The sequence below is a fragment of the Calypte anna genome, chromosome 4A, assembly GCF_003957555.1.
Source record: "Calypte anna isolate BGI_N300 chromosome 4A, bCalAnn1_v1.p, whole genome shotgun sequence".
NCBI lineage: Eukaryota > Metazoa > Chordata > Aves > Apodiformes > Trochilidae > Calypte > Calypte anna.
Window position 1 is genome coordinate 33,906,974 of NC_044248.1, and position 17,224 is coordinate 33,924,197.

General features: G+C 39.7%; 1 protein-coding gene across 10 annotated transcripts in view; it reads right to left on the minus strand.

Annotated features, from left to right (window-relative positions):
* The window catches only part of TRIM2 (tripartite motif containing 2), a 121,034-nt gene that overhangs the window by 15,456 nt on the left and 88,354 nt on the right, over positions 1-17,224 (minus strand). For all 10 annotated transcript variants that reach the window (XM_030449594.1, XM_030449592.1, XM_030449585.1 and 7 more), the window contains 5 exons: positions 16,085-16,236; positions 15,446-15,626; positions 11,679-12,402; positions 1,921-2,024; positions 435-602 (listed from right to left, as the gene is read on the minus strand). In XM_030449594.1, coding sequence (XP_030305454.1) covers positions 435-602; positions 1,921-2,024; positions 11,679-12,402; positions 15,446-15,626; positions 16,085-16,233 — 1,326 coding nt within the window. In that variant the 5' untranslated portion in view covers positions 16,234-16,236. The remainder of the gene's footprint in view (positions 1-434; positions 603-1,920; positions 2,025-11,678; positions 12,403-15,445; positions 15,627-16,084; positions 16,237-17,224) is intronic.

Genomic DNA, 17,224 nt, shown 5'->3' on the forward strand with positions numbered 1-17,224 from the left:
GTGTCACTGAAGAGCTTTCTGTGCTCCTCATAACTTTTTATGTCTGCCTGTGTGTCTGTACATATATGCACACACCTTTCTGTATAATCAGAATACTAATGATACAAAGGTTGTTGAGCTCGTCCAACTCGACTTGATTACATCAGATATCCTCAACTATAAGTTACAGAATGGTATCCAAGCAGCTAATATGCAGAACTATGAAATAAACCATATCATCTCTATTTGTATAACATTAGCATCACAGCTGTGACCTCTTCCTATTAATTATACAACGTGGCTGTGTCATGGGCTTCCACAACAAAACAATGGAATTTGGACTAAGTCTCAAGTAAACTGTGTAGTTCCTTGGAAAAAAAAAACAAAACAACCCTTACTTTGCATTCCTTTGTAAGACAGAGAAAGCTCAGGAGAATTCACATGATAACTCATACCTTAAATTTTCCATCTGCTGAGAATATGCTAACCCATTTGTTATCATAATCTGCAATAATGATGTCACCACTGGGATGCACAGCTACTCCTGTTGGCCGCTGCAGCTGGCCAGGAGACCTTCCTCGTATGCCAAAACGGCTTTTGAACTGACCATCATTGGAAAATATCTGTAACAGAAAACATGCATATTAAAGTCAAACCTCCAGAGTATAAAATTAAACCTCCAGAGTAGCACCACCTATTTCTTGGAGCTTCCATTCACGCACGAACGCTGTAGTCAAGCAGAGAGTAAGGAACATGAAGCACTTTCACACAGTCTATATATGAAAGTGACATGCCTAATTTAAGAAAAGGTTTCAACCTGGACCCTAATTAAAAATAAAGCCATTCTCTGCACTTAGATTGCACTGTTTCTTCAGCGATCTCAAAGTACTTAACAAATGTTAGCAAATTAAGGTTCATCATGTCCCTGGTGAAGTGTCCCTTGGAAGTGGTATGACTCCCATATTAGAAAGGAGGAAACTGAGGTTCTGAGTGTTTCAGCCACAGCCAAACAATAATGCCGTAGAAAATACAGGAATAGAAGCTAAAAGATAATTTCAAGATTTGATTATTTGACTCAGGCATAAGTAGTAGGTCATTTCCTGAGAGACGCTTTAGCAAGACAAAATTCAGTTGACTTGTTGAGTCCCCAGGCCAGCAATTAGACACTGATGTTCCTCTGAAGTGGCTGCAAATTATAAAGATTATAAGGAGTGAGCATGCTGATGAGTACTAGACTCTTTGAAAAAGCTTGGAAACAAGTTCTTGCTGCATGTGGCTTGATGGTTTTTACATACTGAAGAACAAGCCCCACAGTGATGTCTTGTTCATTGCTACCACATGGGCAGCCTTAAGAGTGATGACAAGTTGTTAATGGTAAAAAAGATACATAGCAAGCAAAATAAAAAACACAGCTTGATTTTCACACAGGTTACAGAAGCCAAGAAATCATGGGTGTCAGGGGTGCTACCACAGAAGAGATTTAATCGTGATATCAGATAGAAAAGTCAATTAAGTAGACTAAAAGCCACTTGAAAATGACATCTGAATGTTTGCTTTTGCATTTATATTTGCTTAAGAAATAACTTTTGTGGGACCTAGCCCTACATTTATATTTGGAAACATGGAGTGATAAATTCACAATGTAAAATGATTTGTACAAAAAGGCACTTTTCCAGATTATCGCACTGCTTGTTTCCTTCATTCATTGCCAAACATCATGAGGAAGGAAAATAAATGCTGATATACATACTAGATATAGTGCAGATCTGAAAAAGATAGCTGTGGGTCAAGAACAATAATGGATGACAGACAAGTTAAGCTTCCTTTGTGTTTTCTGTATCTACTTCAATTGTACAAAATGTGTCTTTCCTGGAGTACAGAGAAGGCAGAGGTATGGAGGCAGGGAGAAAAAGAAAAAAACTAAGTGACATAGCCTCTTACCTGCACACACTGGTTGTTACTGTCTGCTATCAATATTTTTCCATTTGTAGATGCAGCTACACCTTGAAGATTTGTAAATTCCCCTTTGTTTCTTCCTTTGGTGCCTAAAATTGAACACAAAGCACATAAGAAATCAGGTTAGACTATTAAATAGTTAGGACCTAAATGCCCAAATGTGCATTTATTACATCCTTGATCAATGGATTTCTATTTTGAAGAGGTCTACACTTCAAAGAACCATCTCAGTAACAGATCCCCAATTCTAAGTACAAGAAGGGATTGTTTTCACTCTTGGGCATGTATGCCATCAAAGCTTCCATCAATATAATTACCTCTTTACCTCTTTGCCCTCCCCAAATCAAAGTGTTCACAATTTGCCCCTTGAGTGATAGAACAAGTAAAATGTTTTCTCATAAGTCATGACTTTTTTTGAAAAAAATGTGGATTTTTATTCAACTGACAAGGCAATGAAAGGGGCGATACTGCAGAAACACACAGACAGAGGATAAGATAAGAACCTGAACACATGACAAGGTTTTGGTACAATTAGATAAATCTCCTCAGTGAAGTCAGAAAGTTGAGATAAAACACATCAATAACCACTTTGGATGGAGCCATTTCAAGTCAGGGAAGTTTCCTATTCACTCACACACAGTTTTCAGTCACAGGCTTTAAAAATTCCCTTAGAAGGAAAACACAGGTAAACAACTGGTTTTGAATGATTGCAAAATGTAGGCCAAGGAAGATCAAAACCTGGAGACTGGATTCTTCTGGGAAAACCTGAGATTATTCTCACAAAGCAGTATCCACACACAGAAAGAGGTCTCATTTTTACCCAGGAAAAATTATTTACATGGAACTGTAAGTCTTTTCCCCGGTGGCTTAAGGAGAAAAGGAGCTGTAAAATGCCAAATTTTCACACAGGTTCATTAAGTTTAGATGCCTGACTACTGAGAATGTTTGTTCTGATACATTCTGAGGAGAGTCACACAGCAAACTGATGCCTGTAAAAGGTCAGCCCTAAAGCAGCTGGTCCAAATTACACCTGGAACACAGAAACAGTATCCAAATGCCTGTGTTGTTTGTAAAGGACACTCAGGGGTCTTTCGACAAGACTGCAATTATGATCGTGGACCCCAAGCCTATTCATAATGAATGAATGACTTTTGAAACAAAAAAGCCTCTGTAATGCTGTTCTTTCCAAGACTTGGATACAGCACTGTTTTTCCTGGTGCAGTATTTTTACAAGCATTCACTGGCTGCGTATCAGACATTAATGGATTTCAATACATGGGTTTAACTGAAAAACTTGTAATTTATTTCAGTCAGTCCAAAATATCCTGGAGCTCAGTGATTAAAACTATTCTGACTGGGATGCCCAATATAAGACTTAAATATTAGCTCTAATTTGTAATTAGCTTTCATTAGGGAGGTGTATGCTCTTAACAGCCCTTATTTCTGCTGTGGGTTGTGTATTTCCTGGCACTGGCTAACAAGTCACACTTAATGCCTCTGCACTTGGCACTGCCACCATGTCCCTTTGTTTCAATGCTTGTTTTCTTGAACTCCATATGGTTACATCCTCTGAACAAAGCAAATACTCCTTGATTTTTGTACTGCAAGGGGAAACTACATATTCAGGAATAGTGAGTTACACACCAACTACTTTACCCACACTTGTGCCATTTCTGAGTGTTCTTTAATAAACAGTGCCTGAGGGATGCATACAGTAATTTTTTTTCCACCATATGCTAATGATAAGTTTCCTTTTTTTTTTTTTTTTTTTGCCTTTTAGCCAAAGACAATGGATGAAAAGGAAGAAACATTCTTTGTACTACTGCGAATAAAGGGAAAACATTTGTTGGAAAAGAAGGAGCATAAACTAGAGCATCTGGAACCAACTAGTGCAAACATTATGGAATGTATGCTCTTTACTCTTGGAAAAATGTTCTTGAAAGTCAAGGAATTTAATTTTTCAAGATAAGAGAGACCTATATAAAAAGTTACTCATAGCATTCTTCAGTGGGACCTTGTAAACATACATCAAAGGCAAACCAGAAGATATTACCCAGGAATACCACACTCAGATTTCACAGTAAGGTTAAGAAATAGTCATTTACTAACACAGCATGCAGATGAAATTTAGCTCCATGCAAAGTCTTGTACTGCACTTTGCAGCTATTAAACCCATCACTTAGGTCCTAATTCACACCCAGGATTTATACAGTCCCCTCTGCAGTGGCACAAACCTCTCTGAAGAAGAAAGCTGAGGTTAGTGAAACACAGCTTATTTACAAACTTCTGTTCAAGAGGACAACAGATAACTTTGCACTTTCTGCTTTGAATAATTCCCTATACCAGCAAAGATCTGAATGCCAGCATAGGCAGTGGCAGCAGTTCAGATGATAAGAGGAAACCTTGTAGTAAAGTACATCAGCCTCTGGAAAAGCAGGATCCTGAAACTGACTCTGCAATACTAAAGGACTTTTCCTGCACGGAGAGATTCCTGCCTGAGAGGGAGTCTTCAGCCCATCTCTCATTCAGTGTTTCCAGGCACACCATGCTTTGTCTTCTCTCTGTCCTGTGCAGTCACCCACCACTCCTTGGCTTAGGAGGCAAACAGAGGGGGCTGGGATCCTTGTTCCCAAGCATTCTGGTTCAGAGATGAAAGCCTGCATCTTTCATGCCTGTCTTAGCCCAGCCTTACCTCTCTCCTGTTCTCAGCTACTGCAGGGCACAGAGGAAAGACAAATGTTTTGCTCCAACTTCTGTGCCAAGGAGAGGACAGGAGTTTTCAAAAGAGCAAGCTGAAGAGATTTACAAGAAAAGAGATCTGTGGCCTGTGGAATAGCTCCTTTTATACCACCTTTGTATCCAGTTCTCTAAATAAACAATCAGATTTGCCTTAGCCCTATCTAATCCTTCTGGTATTACTGAACGTTGCTTGCACAAACCAATTAATTCAGCTTTGAAGATACGCCTTTATCAAAAGTGTATCCATTTTCAGCTCAGGACAACCTAGAAGACATAAAATGCCTAATAATTCTAGTCTTTTATTCTTCCACAATACAGGCCAGATTGAATCTCACCAAAAAGAAGGCAGAAAAAAAATACCCTAAAAGCCCATTAACATCCCAGGAGATGTTAACAATTACATCACGTAACTGCAGTAAGAATCTGCTTTGTAAGTGTTGGGCCTCTGGGCAAACCTATTGTACAATGTACGTTTTTGATGCTCCTAGTAACAAACAGAAAGGGCATTTTTTGCTTTCAAAGTTTTACTAATAAGAATAATAACCTCCATGCTTGCTAACCTAGATTTACCAGCTTCCTAAAACCCAGGGGAAAATCGTGTCACTGCACTCAGCAGGAAAGGAATGGGGGGACAAAAACCCTGCAGAAAGACTATAAATTCATGGGGACATTTTAGAGGTTGCAAGTATCTATAACATGTGTGAATACAATTTCTTTCCTGCCTACAACACTTCACATACTTCTTGACCTGGTACTGAAAAAAGGATAAAAATAAACATCATGGATGTGTCTACATACATACTGCATAGACAGGTATCAATGAGTTGTTTTCCTGTTCCCAAACCTTGGTTCTTTTTTCCTCAGTAGCCTCTCCTCTAATAGATATAACTAAAAGACAAAAGGCTCTGCAGTAGAACTGCACCAAATCAGCTTGTTTGAAAGCTATGTGCTCATTTTAAAACAAATGTCAGTTATTCCAATCAAAGTTCCCATGCAAATCTGTTTTAAAACCAATCAGTCTGTTGGATTAAAGCACATGGTGTTTGTAACCTTTCAAGAGGAATGAATGATTCAGTAGGAACTTCAGCAGATGCTCCCCCACACTGTCAGTAATGAAGTTTGGGGTGATGTGCATTACTTTGCTTTACACAGCATCTGTCCCTAAAAGCTTGTCCAAGACCACCTCCTTGGTTGTGCAGCAGAACTGCACAGGTAAGTTTACACAATGCTGAGGTACAGGTGCCCCTCAGAAGCAAATCCCTGCTGATCCAGCAGCAAAACCTGAATGAATCGAACCAATACCAAGTTTCAGTTGCCAGGACATCAAACTCATGCTGGGGACTTTACCAGCAATGTCATGTCAGAAATCCCTCAAACAGTTCATGCCAAGACTTAATGGGATTTGAGGTAATAAACTGGAAAAATAATTTCTAGGCTTCCCTGTTTCTACAGAAATATAAATTCTCTATAGAAAACATCTTGCTATTTCATACTACTTATTAATGGGTTTGTTCCAGAGTTCTGGAATAGAGAATGAAGAACAACTGATTCAAGTGTGTCAGAGGGGCCTCTGTATTTCATATCTCATACTTTGGCACTGCAGGGAACAACTACACACTCATATCCCTGTCCTCTCCTATGTCCTTAGCCAGGCTGTAATGTGTCCATGACAGGACCTTGATGGAATAGTAGAGAAAGGATGGGGGAATGAGAGGGAGGACATGCTGCTTACTACGGGAGAGATGGTTCCTCTGGACTACCCATACATGGGGGTTAACTGCATACACCTTTTTTCAAGAAAATGTATATCCATATAAACCATTTGTATTTTTTGTAAAAGCTCAAAAAGTACATATCTGTAGGTAGCCCTGTTCCTTTCCAACAGGACAATCTAATGCAGAGTTTCAGAGGCCTTCACAGAAAATGAAAGAACTTGATCAAGAATCCCTTTGCTCCCCCCTAAGCCTCTTCTTACATTTCACTAAAGCTGTTATTACGCAGACCTTGTTAGTGAGTTTTTATGTGGAGTAAATTCACAGTATGGCTCCTATTTTTTTCAGCATTGATAACAGACCATAAGATGACACCCACACCTAGTAATAAGGCTGACAGAAGGAACTGTTAAAAGCACCTTTTTTTTTTTTTTTTTTTAAATCAGAGTGAACTACACACATTGGATGTGCCAGCTAAACTTAGATACTCTAATGCATGACTGAACAGGCAACTAAACACAATCTGAGGAAAAGGAAAATTGAACTTTCTAGCAGAGAGCAGCTCTCCATCTGGCTGTAGCTGATGCCAATCTCAAGTAAAAATAAATGAGAAAAAGCAGTTAAAGTGGGAAATAGCACCACTACTGCTAAACTGTGTCAAAGAATCTAGTCATGAAAAGTGCCAAAAGAGAAAAAAAAACCCTGAAGTATATGTCCCAGCATGGCAGAGCTAGAGCACCAGGTGGTGTCCTGGACAGAGTAGCTATCTGATGGCTCTTAAGCCTCCTTTGGAGGACAGGAGAGATCAGCCAGGTTAGGTGGAAGTGGCTGGTGCTGTGAACATCTCTCATGTCCATTTACTTCTGCTCAGCATGGGTATAAGACACAAAAGCAAGGTAATAGAAAAGAGCCTTCCCTCTCACTTCAATGCTTGTACCATTTGCAAAGGAAGCAAAAACCATTGCACAACAATTATTTTCTGGGTATTAGAAGACCAGTCCTGTTTTAATTTTTATAAGCTAAGTACCTGCAACATAAATACTGTGTGGATGCACTCTTAGAGGTCATGCCTGCTCAAAAAAAAGAAATTTAAAAGGTAGGGGATATAAATTACTGTGAGAAGGAAGCAAGAAATAAAATACTCTGTTCTTGTAAATAATGAATTACATGAATATATGAATGTGCAGTCAGTAATCTGACCTTAAAATATCTGAACAGAACCACATGCCATTTTAAGAGCCATGAATAACACAGAATTGGCAAAAGATAAAATGCACAATTACCCATGACTGAGAGCACTTGACTGTACTAATGTTGCATTAATGCAATCTCTGTTAATACTAGCACAAGAACTATTCCCTGCTAGGAGCTGATTGATTTACTTGTGCATAAAAGCCCATGTATCAGTATATATACAGCTGCATACTCCATATACTTGGATGCTCATTGGAACATTACAGTATGGTTCTCCAACACAGCTGCCTGAGCTTCTGGCAGCCCAATTATAACATTTATCTTGCCCAGATATCAAATCCAGATTTGACCAGCACTATCAGAGGAATTCAACAATGGGTTCAAGACAGCAAAATGCAGTTGTGTTGGAAAACAGTGGTAAACTTTATTTTACATTACCAAAACTTAACTTTTTGAAGTGAACTGAAACTGCAACTAAATGAACTCTTAAATCCATGAAGGCAATCTCTGTGACACTCTCAGAAGTTTTACCTGTCTCCATTAATTTAGCATATTTTGGAAGAATGCAAAAAGAGAGAACATTACAACTGCAATGGCTTAAGAGACCTTTCAGATGATGCATACATAAGCCCAGAGAATCCCAGAGGGACATCTCTATGTAGGGTCATTCCATGAAAGAAGCAGCTGAGAACTGAACATGTAACAGGATGATGTAGCACTCTCAGCTGAGTTTTTCAATAAAACAGGGAACTGTACATCCCAAACGTGGATACCCCTGAGAGATTTCATCATCCAAAAGCTCTGAGACATGTAGCTCTTGTTCTAATTATTTCCTTTTCTTGTTTTGGAAGGTAGAGGAGTGAAGAAGGGGAGGAGGCAGAACTCCAAAACAAAGTACGTGGTCATGATTGCATCACAGCAGAAAGAATGGGTACTGCATTTTCTGAAAAACCACTTAAGACTTTGAGAGTTTATGGTGTGTTGGAGAGAACAGTTAAAAAAAATAAAATTCAAACAACATCAAAGCCCGAACCAGACCCAGAACATTATTTGGTAGTCAGGCCAAAAGTGGCTTACTAGAAGCAAGGAATACAGAAACAGAAATTACAAGATGAAATCACTTTAATGCATATCAAATGCTTTAAATAAGAATATTGAAATTGGTGGTAGTTTTTAAATAATTTATGGACTTTTGACTTTTTTCTTTTTCAGTATTTAGATCTAGAATTTCCACACCAAGACAAATAAATGCTTGGTATCTGTGAACAAGAGGCTCTAGCATTCAGTGACAGTCTCAGCTACAGTGGATAACAGAGATCCTCTGCTGCTCACAGGCACAGGGTACCTCTGCAGGCTTTCCCATCCTGCTCCTACCTGGCTACACTCACAGGCTCTTTCTAACTAAATCTGCCCATCTGACTGAATCTGTCCATCCAGCCTCTTCTCTATACAGCCTACAACACGTCACAAACATTGCAGAATAGAGATATGTTCACTTTCTGGACAGAAGTCAGACTGTTCTTTTTAACCCATCTCAAACAGGGCTCAAAAATTATTCACTCTTCATTTATACATACCCACTGCCACTTGTACCAGCACCAGCAATCAAACTGCATTTGGGAAGAGCCACAGGTCCCTTCCTATTCCAGCAGGGCCCTGACACGGACCACTCTGAAGCAGAGTGGAGCTTTGTCCTGGAGCAGGTCCAAAGGAGGGCAACCAGGCTGGTGAAGGGACTCGAGCACAGACCCTATGAGAAGAGGCTGAGAGAGCTGGGGCTGTTCAGCCTGGAGAAGAGGAGGCTCAGGGGAGACCTCATCGCTGTCTACAACTACCTGAAAGGAGGGTGTAGCCAGGTGGGGGTTGGTCTCTTTTGCCAGACAACTTTCAACAAGACAAGAGGGCATGGTCTTAAGTTGTGCCAGGGGAAATTTAGGTTAGATATTAGAAAGAATTTCTTTACAGAGAGAGTGATCAAGCATTGGAATGGGCTGCCCAGGGAAGTAGTGGATTCTCCATCCCTGGAGATATTTAAAAAGAGACTGGATGTGGCACTCAGTGCCATAGTCTAGCAACCGCAACAGTGATAAAAGGGTTGGACTCGATGATCTCTGAGGTCCCTTCCAACCCAGCCAATTCTATGATTCTATGAAGAACTTCTGTTCCCGTGGGATTGCCAACAAGAGCTCTGCCAGTGCAACAAGAATACTCTCCTGGAAGAGGAAAGGCCATGCCTGGATACTAATGCAACACAGGTCACCTACCAGCTTTGGATGATGAAGCATGGTTACTGCTGAGGAGGGCTGGCTTGATTCAGTATCAATTGTTCTACATCATATTTCTAACTTTGGGCTCATCTGTCACTATAAAATTTAGCCTTAGTGACAGTAAAGCTGGATAGCATTGTGAAAAAAAAAACAACCTTGGAGCTGTTACATTTATGGGATCATTTCCCTAACTAGGAAATGCACTGGCCATCTGGGAAAGGCTGGTCATCTTCTGAGTGGCTTGCTCCAAAGCTTACAATGTACTGTCCCATTCAGTAAGCAAAGCATACCTGCTGAGTGGATTTTCTGATACAAAACCATGATGTTATTGCATGGACTCTCTATCAAAGCAAGGAACCTATTAGAAATTCTGACAGATGAGAAATCAGATGGACAGGGTTAACCAGCTGACAAATGGTGTCCAGATGAATTGTCAATAGAATCACCAAAAATCCCTCCAGGATCAAACACAATCCATTCTCTGCTACAAAGGGAAAAGTAACCTTGACAACTGCTTGTCAAACCTGGTAACACATACTGATGAAATCCTGACTCATTAAGTTGCTTTTTTTCTGTAGTTGTGTAAAGTGAAAAGTATTTTCTAATTTATAAGAAGACATTATATACATACAGTATCCCAGGGTACAGCCTTTCAAAATTCTGAATTATTATCACATAGATTTAAAACAGAGTACAATGAAAGACCTGAAAGAAAATCACAGTAAATTACACCAAGATGTTATATTTTTCCCAAGCAGAAGGACACAGGTTTGGAGATAATATTACACTATATAAAGAACCAAACATATCCAGATATTGAGGAAAAAAAGCAAATACAGGAAACTGTCATTTTGTCCTATGCTGACATAGTGAAATAACGATGTATCACCACAGCATATATAGTTCCAGGTTAATTATTTAGATTAATTTTTAGGGCAATAGTTTTAAAGAATGAGTTACCTTGCATTCCTTCTTGCCTCCTGGCCATTCAACTTATGAAAGAACTAATATAAACTTAGTTAGTATTTATTGTCCTAGTGCCACTCTCCCTCCATTTTTCCTCCCTTTTCTAGAGCTTGTTGGAATTCACCATTCTTTTAGGGAATTAATTGTAATATAATTACAAGATGAGTTCTCCCTTTGTAGTTTTCAGTTTTAATTTGTTTTCTCCTTTTCTATACATTAACGAATGTATTATTAATATTTTAAGGTCAATTACCATGTTAGAGTGGTTTTGTGATATATTTTGTAAGTGGAGAAGGATTTTGTTCTTATGCTTTTTGAAACTGAACTGTTCAAATAACTGTTTAAATATAGGATATAATTTCAGCAAATCCTTATATTTTGTGCTATAGTAGATTGCAATGAATGTTTTTTTAAGAAAAGTTTTGTCCTATTTGAGCACAGCAGCAGCTGTGCAGTAGCAGTACATTATATTATAGTATAGTCCAGTTGAAATTGGTGGTAAATTAATTTCTTCAGATAAATTCCATTTCATCTAATCTGAAGGCATCAATCTTATTTTCATTTTATGATGCCTAGTAGATTACTGATGAAGTGGTAAAATATTCTATCCCTGATCAAACGCATGCATTTCTCAACCCAAATGCTAGTTAAATATTTGCTGCAAATGGAACTTCTCAAGTATGTGCTATTAAAATTTACATCTTAACAAACGTCAGGATGCCTGAAGGTACTACCAGTACTTGAAGGTTGCTGATAGTTAAAACTGAACTGAAGTTAAAACTTCCAGTTTTAACCTTAAGATAATTAAACTGCTAGATCTGAATGGTTTTTAATTATGTCAATAGGCAGTGAAGAAGTGACCTACCTACTCTGAAGATCAAGTCATCTTCGATGGGATTCTCTTTTCTTTTGCCAGTGCTGTACATGCTTGCAGGTCTCTTCACAGCTTTCTGCTTCACGTGGCCGCTGCCGGGAGACTTAACGCGCCTCTTAACCCCTTCGGTGGTGGGGGACACATCTGCTGATCTGACCACTTTAAGCTTGAAGGGGCTGCCCTTGATGTGTTGATCGTAAAGCCTCAGTGACAAGGTGAAGTCCCCTTCCTTCTGGACAGTGTACAGAAACTCGTAAGTGCCATTTTTGTTGTCCAGTATCTCCCCATCCGCCACGCTGCCATCGGGAGTGCTGAGCTCGGCAGTGAGGTACGCGTTCCCCGACTTGCAGAGCTCCCCGTCCTTGTCCTTGGTGGTGATGGTAACAGACATGGGCTGCCCAATCACCGTCTGCCTCAGCCCCTCACCGGTGGCCACGGTTTCAGAGGCAACAGCATTGGTGGTTAAAATAGTTCCCAGGTTGTGGATGGACTTCTTCAGGCCTTCTGTTTCCACTATGAAGTCCAACTGGTCGTTTTCACGGGGCTGCAAGGGGAAGTCCCTCTCAGCCAGCTCGTTCAGCTTGTCACTCATCTGCTTCTTGACCAGCAGAACTTCAGTCTCAGTGCCGTGGTTGAGGGCTTGGGCTGTGAAGTTGCTGCAGCTTTTAATGCTTTCTTGCCCTTCAAGTAAGGTATCCAGCTGTGTCTGCAGGACCTGCGTGTGGCACCAAACACCAGATTAGCACCATGTTACAAGAACTACCCCAGCAATATGCTTTATAGCTGAAGGCCTTTGTAGAAAGCCAATTTATAGTGCTTTATTTTAGAGTCTATTTTGAAGGTTCCTTCTAGAAAAAGCACTGCACTAATTGCTACGTGGTCTTGGACTATCATGATGCAACACAAAAAATGTACCCTCTTTTGGGTCTTCAAGGCTCCACAGATCCACCATCAGACTAAACTGAATTATTGCCCCACTTGCCTGTCATGTGTTTTGGTTTTGTTAGAAAATGTTGAAGCTTGAACCCTGCTCCACCTAACTCTCAGCAGTCACAGTTACTGAGTTACCAGGAACTGAGCTCTGTGCACAGAGATAGAGATATTTTGGGATCATAAGCCCATTAAGGCTGCAACAAACTTCTTGACACCATTTCTTCAGAGACAAAGCAAACCTTGGGTTACTTCACCATGGAGATGGACAAGAAGGCAATCTCAAGATCTGTACACCTATCCTGAGGACAAGTGTGATTCCTGATCTAAATAAGTGAAGGAAGGAAAAGTCTCCCCCGCAGAAGTGGGTAAGTTGCTTCCCCAGCTTCAGCAGGCAGGCAAGCAAATTGGACAGGATGGGTTGTGAATATTGAGAAGAGCTTGGTTGAGCAGACTGAAATTTTGGTGGGTAGCAGCTAATTACTCTATATTTAAGACTGAGAAAGAGTTTTTATTAGAGTTTCAGTTCTGGCCCTCAATCTAAAATCTTTAAAACCATATTGACCTCAAAATTGTTAGGTGTGGGCTGGGAACAAGGCTAACTTTTTTTTCCAAACCAGTTTTGCAATAAATTGGAAACAGGAACCCTGAATTATAACAATATGGCAGAGAAATTGACAGTCAGAAAAGCCCATACATTCCAGCTACCCTCCACACTCTCCACTGACAAAATCCCCAAACCAAAATACCCAGTTATACATGGAGTGTGATTTCCCTACATGGAACACAGACATTACTGAGTATCAGATAAGGTATTTTGTTGACAGCTGCTGTAAGTAAGTGTTTCCAAAACATTTCATTTGATTTTCAAGTAAACCTAGAGCCTGGGTCTACTTATTGTTGTGAGATACTACTCCCTTGCTGAGACACACCATATCATGACACTGCATTATAAGGGGATTTTTATCCAAAATTTTACAAAGTGAACTCCTTTCACTCACTGAAGAAAACCCAGGGTGATGACTTACTGACAAGGAAAAGTGTTAACAACACACAATCCTTTGCAGGCAAAACAGAGTGCAGAGATTTCAAGACTACTCTGAATTTTTCTAGGCATCTATAACCCTCCTCAGGATACAATACCAGGCATTTCTAATCTGCCTCATCTTTAATCTAGGATATAAGGAGTTAAACAGATAGCATAGCTAAGTCCCAGGATGACAAAATCCCATATGTTTGGGATAACAAGCCACAAACTGAAAAGAAAGACAGTCTCCAGCTATGTTTTAAAATCATTATTTTCCCAATATAGTTTTCTTTCACAACAAAGATGGAAAATATTCAGTTTTACCATAACTAACATTTAAAATGTGTTTTGAGTATTTACACGAGGTCCCTTTCAGGCCATTTGCAACAGAAACTGAATTGCCAAGTTTCTTTTAGTAAAAAACAGTCTTTTTTTCATTTTTGCAAAATACATGGTCAGAATGATGGAATATTTGGGTTTGAATTATTTTTCATTCAAAAGCAATATCCAATTGCAATTGCTCTTTTTATATACAAACAGGAGAGATGCCTCTTCTACTGCTTTAGTGCAGCATTGTAAAAATTTTCTCTTACATCTCAAATAGTTTTTGACTGGTTTAGATCCCTTTAAACAACGAAAAGACAATTTAACATCATATTCTACTTTGTGTGAACTTTGTACACACCCTGAGTATATTTGCTTGGAAGAAAATAATTTTTTGTGACATCTTGGATTCACTAAGATGAACCTGGGATCTAAGTCCAAATTTTTTATGCCAAAAGCTCCTCATCTGCAAATTAGCCCTGGAGATGACTAAATTATGTGTCCAAAGGGCTTTGGGGTCCCTGTGTTCCTCAAAGTACACTTCTTGTGCACATGTTAAAATTCCTCCATTCTCACAGCCCCAGCAGTTCAGTACCTTCCTAATGTTCAAGCCTGTTCCAGATCCTGGAATGCAGCATTCCTCTGCTTCAGACATCTGGAGATGCTCAAGCTGCTCAGTGATTGCAGAGGATGCCCAAAGATGCGAATATTATCAGGCACTCCTGATAACTCCAGTCTTTCTTTTAAAGGCTACATTGAGGGAAGAGACCTTTCTTTTATATAAAACATACAATGGATGACCAGGAAGACAAGGACTAAATTCTTTAATTTGCCTGATTCAGACTTGCAAATCCTCAACAAAATCCTTACCCACAAAGCTACAGACTTAGCTTTGTAAAAAGGCATAATTGGGTTTATTTTCCTCTGAAGCTTAGTATCCAAAAAGGGGTGGGGAAGGTGGAGAAGAGAGGAGGAAATGCAACATTCAGTCATCCAGGTAGGAAGTAAATGAGTGAATATAGCTCTGGAATCTATTACTCTCTGCATTCCCCAGAGAAAGTGAGATGCACCTCCAATTTGTGCCAGCCCAGGGACATGCAACATGAAATATGTTACCAGGCACTTGAAAACACTGCTTTAAATCAAGAGAGTAAGCCTTGCTCAGTTCTTCAGGAGAAATAGTTGGCCTGTATCATCATGGATGTCCTCTACACATCAGCATGTTGGCTTTAAGCAGATGCCTGGTTAATTTGGATCCTCACACACCACGAGCAAAGAGCCACCTACCCATCCAGGTCTGGGTTCTGTTTTCAAGGCTGGGTACCCACAAGCAAAGCTCTGCAGCATTTGATTTCAGAAAAACAAAATTTCTCCTCTGGATCTCAGATGGAATTTGTCAAACTGGCATCTTGCATCATCTGTAAAAACTGGTTGATTAAATTAGTAGCTTTTCATTGAAACAAAACATGCATCTTACTTTGTGTTTAAGGCCATAATTCACTTCCAGTTCCATAAGCAGCACGCTCTTTCGCACATTTAAAGTCTTCTGGAGCTCATCAAAAGTGGAATGAATGTCATCTACAATGCTAGCCTTTTGGTTGGTTAATTGGTGTATGATTTCAGATATAAAATGAAGTGCTGAGTCGATCTCTGGAAGCCTGAGGGAAGGATTAAATTACAAAGATTGCTGTTGCAAAAGTCATTAAACATTGGCCCTTGCCCTGATACCTTGTGATGAAACAATCTCATCAGCAGGCTGGTTTTAAACTCGGTCATTTCACAGAAGTTCATTCCTTTTATAACCACATAGTAGTTTTGATAAAATAAAGCTAAACCAGGGCCCTCCCTGGTGGACACCCATTAAACTTTAGGAATTTCCAAGAAGGAGACCTTGGATTCTTTGTCCTTTATGCAAATGTATTCTATGCATTCTATGTCCTTTATGTAAAGGTACATCTACTCAGGAAGATATAACTAGAACTACCCCACATTTTGGGGGAGTTTGTTTTTTTTCTGGGTGGGTTTTTTGTTTGGGTTTTTTAGCTTTTCTGCCACTGAAGAAATGCTTGCCAGTGACAGAAGTGAAAACAGAAAATAATCAGTGGAATCTCCATACCTTTTGTTGACAGCATCCAACTGGACTTGGAGGGAAGCCTTGTGTTGCTCCACCACATCTTTGAGTGGCACAGTGGGATGCTCTGCATGTTCTCCCTCTGTACACTCCCTGCACATGGCTGTCTCACAGGACTGGCAGTAAAACTCCATCACCTGGAAAAGTGCAGGACTAATTCAAAAAAGGCAGCAGGAACATTAGTCAAAGCAGATCTTGTAGGGTCTTGAACTCACTGTCCAAGATCTGAGACAAAGCATCTCCTTTCTCAGACACTGACAATTTATTGCCTAAAAGAAATACTATTTTTATACATTTCATATGAAAATGCTAGTTGAAAGGCCTTTTCTTATACCAGAAAACATCAGAACAGCAGCCTGAGAAACAGAAGGCTGGATTTCAAGCCTGGCCCTAAAAACATCTTTATATTGTGTATATTGTGTGATAGTAAGTTTTGGTGTCTCTCTGAAGCATTTTGTGAAACAACTCAAAAAACAGGGCATTCATGTCTCCTCACTAACTCAGTCCTTATTGTCCTCAGAGGATCTGCCAAAGAAAGTGCAAACTTTGGCTCTTTAACTTAACAGGGCCACCTATGGAACATGAACTTGGAGCTCACCAAACACCATGTTTATTTGCTAGACAAAAGCACCCTAAACGAACCAATGTGCTGCATGGAAAAATCTCCATATGACATTACTAATCCCTTAAAGCCATCAAAACCTCACATCTGAGATTACAGTAAGAGTGGCAATCTACACTTGAAAGAGGAGGAGATGGTTTTGACCTATTATTTACCCAGTAAGATACTGTCTGGGGACCAAAAATATATCTTTACATGCAATAAATACCCCTAATTCTGAATATATTCATGAAAGAAAGAAATAGAAAAGTGCTGTGCCCAAAATCATACACTAGTCACTATAATGCACATATATGCAAATTTGGCATGAGACTTTCTTTTGCAGCTAAGAAGTCTTTGACCATAAAGAATTTTAGGCTTAATAAAGTACATAAGGAATCACATAGTACAGGCTTCAAAGCAAGACCCTGGCAGCTCTCACATTCAGAACACAGCATCACAACCTTCCATGACTTGGTCAATGCTTCTAGCATTCAGACTTGGGGCACAAAGAAGGCTTTGCT